General features: G+C 39.6%; 1 protein-coding gene across 1 annotated transcript in view; it reads left to right on the top strand.

Annotated features, from left to right (window-relative positions):
- Positions 1-600: 600 nt before the first annotated feature.
- Positions 601-10,211, top strand: part of abca2 (ATP-binding cassette, sub-family A (ABC1), member 2) — a gene marked incomplete at both ends in the record, with an annotated part of 90,325 nt that continues 80,714 nt past the window's right edge. The window contains one exon of the mRNA XM_080038105.1: positions 601-666. Coding sequence (XP_079894231.1) covers positions 601-666 — 66 coding nt within the window. The remainder of the gene's footprint in view (positions 667-10,211) is intronic.

The following is a 10,211-nucleotide window of genomic DNA, read 5'->3' as shown; positions in this document are numbered from 1 at the left end:
TTATGTTATTGAAAATACATGAAAAATAGCCAACAAGTAACTAATATCGAAATAAAAAATAAGTAGCCTACGGTATGAAGATCCATATTGTGTCACTATCACATTTGTTTTCAAAGGGCCAGAGAGGAAGTGAGTGAACGCATCCATTGCTGCGGTTAGCTTTAATATTGACCGTCTGCTCTGGTTGCCTGCTCTCCAACTGAGAGAGAGAGAGAGAGAGAGAGAGAGAGAGAGAGAGAGAGAGAGAGAGAGAGAGAGAGAGAGAGAGAGAGAGAGAGAACTATGATGCTGAGCGGACTGCGCTGCTCCATCACAGACACACATGCAGAGGATGATGTCAGACGGAACGCCAACAGTCCCGTTTCGACTTTTACCGCCAGTCACCAGCATATAAAGCATTCTACGGCTCGGCTGAGGAGGAAAGCTCGGTATCATTCAACATTAGCAACTAGGCCGACACGTTCCGTTAGCGCGGCGGGCGGACAGGATGCATTCCCCGGTCGTTCCATCCAGCCTCAGGCCACCACCGGCGGTATGGTCGTCTGGTTCCATTTGAAGGATCTAGCCTAGTGAAGCAGTCAGAAGTGTGGGAGAGGCAACATGGGATTCCTGCACCAGCTCCATCTCTTGCTGTGGAAGAACATCGCTCTGAAGAGGAGGGGACCGGTAAGACAAGACAATGTATTCACATTATGAAATAACATTTAGAAAGAGAGCACAACTGTCGTTATGGAAAACAGACGGGCGTCGGTACAGGCTGCTCCTATCGGTGTGGTTTTTTGTTGTTGCTTTAATTATACCAGCACCGTTATGTCTCTGTAAAATGTTCCCATCCATCCAGACAAGAATAACACCGCAGTGAGCCGCACGGCGATGAAGCTGCTCACAGTAGGCTAGCCTACGCGTGAGTCTAGTCAAACAGGTTGTTGGTCCGTGGGAAAACAACTGTTGTGTAATCACAGTTTATTAAACCTCGATTTTTTTGGAAAGGCCTATGCAGTATTTTCTAAGATCAGGTTGTGTTGTCATGAGGTAGCCTGGTCAAGTTAAGTTTTAACTGATTTGATCACATAGGCCCTATAATGTCTTTAAGCTGCAATAGGCCTAATAGGCCTGACTGGTGTTAACTAATCACAATATTACCATATTAAGATAAGGTAGCTTAACATCATATGGAATTATTTATACCTCAAAAAAAGGATCACTGTCTAACTCCACCTGATGCAACAAGAGTGCATTGAAATACCCTGAAAATGTTGAGTGTGTGTATGAATGGGTGAATGTGGTAAGAACTGTAAAGCGCTTTGGGGCTGAGAAAATCGGCTAAAAAGCGCTATATAAGTCAAGTCCATTTACCATGTTTGTAGCTATAAACTACGAGGCCGCAGACTTTTCAGTTAAGGACATCTTAAAAAGCGAATGGGTTACTCTAATTTAGGCCTATGGCACTTCCATAAAGATGGGGGATAGGCTACTTGTGAGACTTGTATGGATTCAGTAGAGTCTGCATTGTCCCAACCCTCCTTATTACCCCTGCAATGTCCCTGATAGGTGTCAAGCATTCAAAAACACCTGATCCTTCAGTTCCCTGCAACTTGATCTTGCCTTATGTGTTTTCATAAGACCATCCCTGTCTTCAAGTAAACACCTGAACTCCACAAATTAAAACTAAACATGACTCGAGATCCTTCAGTAGAATTGACAGAGCTTCCTCTCGCCAGATTGATCTTTCATTGTTGTCATGGAGGTTGCATAACAGTTATAGTCACAAAGATTGCAAACTGCAATTGAAAGCTCTTGAAAATCTCACCAAAGGGGATTTTAAGTACAAAAATGTCGGTCAAAGTATTGTCAAGAATGCACTTAAACGGGGAGACAAAATCACTATTCTATCAAAATCATTGAATATCTCCTCACGATCCGCACATAGGCTACTGTGTGTGCGCTGGGTGTGTGTGTGTGTGTGTGGGGGGGGGGGGGGAATCCAGTTTTAATACAATAGGCTCTCGAAACATGCATGTTGCTACGGTGGGCCCTCTTTGTTTACATATTGTTTTGCTTTGTTCTAGGCGCATACACACACACACACACACACACACACACACACATACACACACACACACACACACACACACACACACACACACACACACACACACACACACACACACACACAGTATAGGTAGCAGATATTCCCTGATTTTGACAAAAAGTGTGTTTGACAACAGGCGTTCTCCAGATTAACATGACTCCGCCTTTGATTCTCGACTACTAACCCAGTTTAGCGTGCATGTTTTTGTGCTACATTTTGCAGGCTTCAGTCATCTCCTCCAGACCAACAGAAAAACGTTATACACAATAGTTTTAATGTGAGAAGGTGAAGATGAGAAGTAGGCCTACTCCCTACAATTAATAAAATGACTTTGACATGTCATGTTATGTGAGGAGTTTAGGACAGAGGGCAGGACCCCTAAAGAAAAGTAGGCCTACCACAGTAAAGTCAAACATCAGCACCTTCATCACTTCTATTCACAACAAAGGACTTACAGGAAAATGATATCCGATCTAGTAGACTCAGCATTCTGATTTATAATAAGGGGCTTGTATTAAACTCAGTTGAGACCATTCAAATATGTTTAATACAAGTCATGATTATTGTGATTATTATCGGACGCAAAACTCCACAAAACTCCACCAACCTCCACTAACCTCCACAAATCGATTTAGGAAACCAGTGGGGATGGTTGGATTTCATTTGCCTCAACCTAACCAAACCTAAAAACATCCGTTGAGTATTTGGCATTTTGGGTCTAGCAGGACAAGCTGTAAAAACGACAACACCTTGTTTCTCTTCTCTTGTTCCTGACTTGACCTGCTGTGTAAAGATCCCCTCTCACTTACAGTGTGCAGTGTGGACTGGAGAACCCTTTGAATAACTCATTTTACTGCTGTGTTTCTGCACTGCACCTCCCAGGATTCACTTGTCATGTGGCCAGTAGAGACTGAGCCCATGGCCTAACTTCACCTCCTCACTAGCTTATTTTCCACAAGCTTCTAGAACACAATGATATCTCTTATTGAGGGATTCTTTCCTCAGCATTTTCGAAACACATTACCTTACGTGAATCGATACCTGGTAGCACTACCATAATTTGGTCGGTATCCTTTTTTTTTTTTTTTTTTTTTTTAAGATATTTTTTGGGGCATTTTTATGCTTTATTTGACAGTGCAGAGAGACAGAGGTGAAATGGGGCAGAGAGGTGAGTGATGCAGAGAACGACCGCGGGTGGGAATCGAACCCGGGTCTGCTGCTGGGCCCGGCCCGGGAGGGGGACGCCTTACCGACTGAGCTCACATTTGGACGGTATCCTTAATAAAAAGTACTGAGTTTAGTTTGAAACCCTACTTTACACAACTAGGCTTGGGTTTGTGTGAAATGGTGTGTATTTGAGGCGATTCAAACATACATATTGCTGTTGCAGTAGAATATCTGCCAAGACAATTAGATGGCTCATTCATTGACATTGAACCAGTTGAAGGCTTGAGGCCTATGTACTGAAATGAATGTGGATTACAAAGAAGCATAACCGGGGGGCAGCGGTCTACTCTAGTATAGTGATTATACTGTGATTCTTTACTCGTGATCTTTGACCAAGCACTGATACCTGCTGGCAGACAGCAAACAAACATGGTGACCTCCACTGTCATGCCATCTGAGTATACGCATAATGTGAAGCCTTTAAGCCTGTCAGAATCTCTTATTGGACATAAAAAGCTCTAGTGCCTTGTCAACTGCTTTATTGAAATAATGTTTCTGCAGTTTTTAAAAGCCGGGGCAGCATCTGTCCTCGGGCAGCCTGATTCTATCACCGCCCCATGCCTTTGCTGCTGTCCTGATATCGGGGTTGGTGTGTGTGTGTGTGTGTGTGTGTGTAAGGGCAGGTTGGGAAGCAGCTATTTTTAGCCCTTCTACCTTATGGAACTCTCAGGAGGCGCGTGAGTTGCATTGAGGAGCCTCAGTAATATTATTAGTAACAGCTGCGTCATTTCTGTCACATATATAGATTTTAAAAATCTAGCTGCCCTACTTTGGCGTCACCACAGCTGTGCACAGATTTTTTATGATCAGAGTAGAATGGTCTAGTCAGCACTTAGCTAAGATAGGATAGCATCAATTGCATATGTTGGTCCCTCCTGAGAGAGACATGCACTGACATAAATCATGAGGAGCATGGTGGCCCAGTTGCATCGAATAAGTGGATGTTCTTGTAGGCAAAATGTCCTGTAGGCTTTTCTTTGTTTAAAGTTAAACATGTGCTGTGCAGAAAGGCATTACAAACTGTATAATGGTGGATCCTTACTAAATACATTGACTCAAGTTTCTTTGTTTGCTTTGTACTTAAATATCAGAATGGTAATCCTTCTTACTACACACTCATGTAACTGGAGCATGAAATATGATGTATTGTTTTAAGGTTCAGTAAGCGGAATGGTCAGTTTAGCTAACTTCCTGTCAGTGACTGCAGTTAGCAGTCCCCTCACTCGTCCCTACGTCACCACATTAATGCACTGCGGTCTTCAAGCAGCGAGTTATCTAGCATCATCTCAGATCCATAAGTGTGATAAAACATGATAAAAACCATCAAAACAGACATTGGAAAGAATATTTACCTGCTCCGCCATTGTAGGCGCATACACATTCACCCATCTGTCGCTCTGCACGTGCACCGGCAGTGAGACGGGTGCCGGTTTGTAGCGTTCTCTCTTCTGATTGGTTATCGGTAGTGGGATCCCTGAAAAGTTTATTTGCCGATTACATGCAGAACGAGTGACTGAGAGATCGGCTTTATAAAACGCGCAAACTATATAAGTGATCAATAAAGAGCGATTGAACACTTATATGAACAGAAATAAATCGCTTACTTCACCTTTAACTACTGAGAGGTAAATTAGTAAATCTAGCTTCACCAGCCATGAGCAGATTTGCTTTGCCTGTTATAGAGATAAAATGGACTATCTCTATCCAAAGTTTAAAAAATAAACCCAGAAATACTAGGGCTGGGTGGAATAACTGTAAAGATAATTATTGATATCATTTTCCTCAATATATTTAGTAAATGTTTGATAAAAGTTCTAAATAATTGCCGTACTTTAAGAAGGACAGAGTTAGGGGGCGCTCGTGGTGTTGTGTTTGGAACCCCCCCTCCCGCATAGAGACTCAGTCCTCAGTCGGCAGTCTGCCCCATTTCATCTTTCATCTCTGTCTCTGCAAAACTGTCTGGTAATAAAGCAAAAATGCCAAAAAAATAATCTTTGAAAAATGAACAGTGTTTTAAGAAGTAGCGCATTTATTTGTGAGTTAAGTGGATGTGTGACTGATGCAGCTCTAGTGTGTCATTGTGCAGAAACACAAGCTGCAGCTTTCATGGTGACAGAGACAGATACAGTGCTGCTTGAAAGTATGCCAACCCCCTTGAGCCTTTTGAAATTGTGTTAGGTTAACCATTATTAATTCATTTTTATCAATACCAGCATTTTTTATAATAAATACCAGGTGTGTGTTTATCAATTCAACATAGTTTTTTCCAGAAATCAATTGTGTATATTCAAAAGACTCAAATAAAACTAATGATTTGCAAACTTTTGTATGTGCAAAAGTAAGTGAACCCTGAGTTGCCTTGCTTAGATCGAGCAGGTAAACACAATCAGGTGGGCCAAAATTGAGTGATAAAATGGACCAAATGTAATGAAAGATCTATAGGGAAGAAATTGGGTGGCACTAGATAAAACAGAGGTCAAACCAGGTCAGTTTAGGCCCACCAAAGTGAACCCATACAGGTCAGACATGCCAACAGGAAAGGAAATCTCAGAGGATCTCAGGAAGAGAGTTGTGATGTTTGTCAAATCAAATGAGTGTTTACTTTGTGACAAGTACACTTTGTTATCACTATCAGAATTTGACAAGGCGATTGAGGCAAAGCTGTTTTATTTGGCTTCAACTTTTTTTGCTTACTTTCCAATGTGGTTACAAACAGCTCTGTGTACAAAGTTCCCCATGCTAACACTAGCTTGACAGCCATTTGTACATAATCATATAATAATCACAGCATGTACATGTCTATCAATGATTAGTTCTATTATTAAAAAAAAACTCTTATTAGAGCACAGACCTCCACCAAAGAGGTGTAATACTGACTCATTTGTGTTGTACTTTAGTGCACTGCTGTAGTGTACAGGATAGTAATCAAGGGTTTTACTTTTTTCATTCCTTTTCTTTTAAATGTTCCTATTTTTAAATCTGTTTTTACTTTTGTTTGACTTTGTAGCACTTTGGGATTGTTTTTGACAATGAAAAGTGCTTTACAAATTAAATGTATTATTATTATTATTATTATTATTATTATTATTATGATTATTATTATTATTATTATTATTATTATTATTATTATGATTATTATTATTATTATTATTATTATTATTATTATTATTATTATTATTATTATTATTATTATTATTATTCATGTTCATTATCTTTATACCCAATAACATCATAGTTAATATGCTTTTAAAGTGTTTTCTACTTCAAGAACTACATCAACAAGTGACAATAGTCAACATATTTTCAATAATTATTTTTATTAATAAACATAACAGAATCTTCAGTTCCGTGTTCTGTCATCTAATAATTTTTTTCCATAATTTTTGATCTTTTAGATTTTCGCCATGATATCGTTTAAGTATCGGTATACCACAACATTTTAGGTCATGCTATATCAAAGTCATAATTGGTGTATCAGGGCAACACTAGAATAATAGTAACATACATTTATGTTTAATGGATCTAAAATGAGGAAAGTGAATTGGAACTCTCACTCAAACAGATGTGGTAGGAAGTATTACATAAATACAATGCCCAGCTATATAGAACAATTAGCATGTAGCTAGCATTGTGTTTGACCTTAATCCGGTCTGTGTTTGAATTATAGTATTAGAGTTGGCCGGGTAAAACACAGTGGCTGGGTTTTTTTAATGGAGACTGCAGGGAACTAGGGAAATGGAGACAGAGATTTAAAATGAAGAGAGAAAGAAAAAAATAAACAACAGGAAAGTGAGAAGCCAGTTGCAGAGAAGAAAGACAGAGAGAGAGAGAGAGAGAGAGAGAGAGAGAGAGAGAGAGAGAGAGAGAGAGAGAGAGAGAGAGAGAGAGAAAACCTTTTTTAGAGATGGAGGGGACGAAGGATGAAGCTGCTGACTGATATGAGAGCGTGCAAAAATCTGTAGCAGAAGGTTAAGTGACAGCCAAATGAATTATAAATGCTATCTGTAAAGTCTAATAGACTAGCAGCTGGTTCACAGAGGCCCTAGCACAGGGGAGGTTACATATAAATCCTGTGAGGGAACTGTATGCTGCACAGCTCTTCCTCTGAAGGCCATTCAGATTCACTGTTGAACCTTTTATTCATTTTTCTAACAGTCTGGAGGATTTGTTTTTGTGGGATGAGTGAATTCAGAAAAGTTTGGTTTTACTTTGTTTGACCAAAACAAGCCATAATGTTTGTTAGAAGATTTTATTAACTTTAATTGACTGAATGTATTATGTAGTTGGGCTTATTAACATCACAGTGTATTTCCACTGAGAAAAAGAAAAACCCTCTTGCCCGTGTCCCAGCCAATGGCATTAACCACTATGCTATCTGGGCATCAAAGAAGCAAGTTTTTTCTCCTTTAAATATTCCACCCTGCCTACTCACCAGCTTCTTTTTCTTTTTCTTTTTGGACTGAAAGGCCGTATTCCATTCTATTTTTAGAATTTGCTGCGACTAATTAAAAATGGTTAGCGGGCCGCAGTTTGTCCACGGGCCGTAGTTTGGACACCCCTGGTATAGTGTAGGGGTGGGAAAAATTATCGATTCTCCGATGCAACGCGATTCTCTCTCGAACGATTCTGAATCGATTCAGATAAGTTAATAATCGATTTTCTATTTTATTTTTTATTTTTATTTTTTCGTAAATACTAGTACTTCCTGCGCCATTGGGCATGCACAACACACGTGCGAGTTGTTTACAAACGTGGCTACAAAAGGGCTGAGAGCAGCAAACCCATGACCTGCACCGGCTTTATCTCTGTTTACGTTTTTGTATGAGAGCTGAATTCCAAGCCATACTTTTTGTACAATGTGTTGAAATGACATAGAAAATAATAGATAATAGAATAGAAATCCTATAGAAACATGATTTACGAGATTAGAAATAAAATAAAACTGAATCGGTTTAGTTTTTACATACTTCCATATTGTGTTGAAATGCAAGCTGCATTGATTATTGCACTGTTCATAGAAAGTCATATTTGTGACAAGAAAAGCTTTTCTCTTAATGAAATATTAGAGAAGGCAATTCATCTGTTGATTGTCTATAATGATCATCACAAAAGCAGGAAGTGATTAGCAAACTCTGAGTAGCAAACTCAGATGTGTATATAAATATATTTTTGAAAATCACACATGGGTATGTACATAAAAATGTTTTTGCATTGAGATGCATTGAAAATCGATTTTGAATCGAATCGTTGACCTCTGAATCGGAATCGAATCGAAACGTGAGGTGCCAAGAGATTCCCACCCCTAGTATAGTGTGTAACATTTTCACATATATTTGCAGACTTGTCATTGGAATAGCATAGTATACCTAAGTATGTTTTTTGGAGCGCTATGGTCGGAATCCTCACAAATTGTGTCACTTTTCTTATGAATTAATCCTCAATGTCTTTCGTGTGCAGTTTTTGAAATGTTACTGCATTTAGTTTGACACATTGATTGGATTTGCTGGAATGGCTTCAGAAAAGCTGCACTGAAAGACAGACCTGTCTGGCCTTTGGAAAAACACACTGAGCTGTAATCAAATGTTGAGGTTATGGAAATGCTCTGGCCTAGATCCCTAGTGCCTCTCCTTTTTGGCACCGTCATGTGTGATATTCAAATACAGGAGCTTCTACCTACAACAAGTCCTCTATTCTAGTCATTAGCTTTTAAATGTTTTATTTCTATTCATTTGCTTTTCTAATGTGTATTATGGGTTTTAATCTTGCCCCTGTAAAGCACTTTGAATGGCCTTGTGTCTGAATTGTGCTATAGAAATAAACTTGCCTTGCCTACAATAAGTGCTCTACTACTGTTGGTCACTTAGACCTTTGGGAGTAAAAATCCTGTATTTTTCTTTTCTTTTCTTTTTCCTTTTAATTTGAGAGGAAAAAGCCATATTAGGGATGGTTATATCTAAAACAGGTTCCAGGTTGGAACAGTTCCAAATATTCAAGAACTGTGGATTTTTTTAAATGGACATGTGTGCATTTCGATTCTGTTTGTAGGTGCTTTTGTATATTCAATGATGCTCCCTGAGTTTACAGTCCATAAAAGGTGGTTCCTATTTGTCAGGACCTGCTATGTGGACCTGACGTCATATAATTTGTTATGGGTATGTTAACAAAGAATGTGGCCCATGGCTGAATGCAGGAAATTATCAGAAGTTTGTCTTAACTTCACATAAAGGTTCAGTAGGTGGAATGGTCAGTTTAGCTAACTTCCTGTCAGTGACTGCAGTTAGCAGTCCCCTCCCTCGTCCCCACGTCACAACATTGCCCTGCAGTCTTTTTAGAATGGAGCTATTCAGCATCATCTCAGATCCATAAGTGTGATAAAACATGATAAAAACCATCAAAACAGACATTGGGAAGGATTTGTACCTGCTCCGCCATTGTAGGCGCATACACATTCACCCATCTGTCGCTCTGCACGTGCACCGGCAGTGAGACGGGTGCCGGTTTGTAGCGTTCTATCTTCTGATTGGTTATCAGTAGTGGGATCCCCAAAAAGTTTATTTGCCGATTACATGCAGAGCGAGTGACTGAGAGATCGGCTTTATGAAACGTGCACACTATATAAGTGATCACTGCATGAATAAAGAGCGATTTAACACTTATATTTACATAAATACATTGCTTACTTCACCTTTAAAAGGACAACGACAAAGCAAAGTGCGATGCCTGCAGTAAAGATGTTTGTAAGGTAGGAAGCACCTGCAATATGATGAAGCACTTACTTCAAACAGGTCAGTACGTGTACATGCACAGTTACATGGTGGAGCTACGGTTATAGACCTAGATCACTAGGCCATTTATTTGGACTACTGTACTTGTCCCATTATACAAGCACGGG

Source organism: Ammodytes marinus, assembly GCF_949987685.1.
Source record: "Ammodytes marinus genome assembly, chromosome: 2".
Classification (NCBI taxonomy): Eukaryota; Metazoa; Chordata; class Actinopteri; order Uranoscopiformes; family Ammodytidae; genus Ammodytes; species Ammodytes marinus.
The sequence above is the reverse complement of the archived record's forward strand: the minus strand, read 5'-3'. Positions and strand labels throughout refer to the sequence as shown.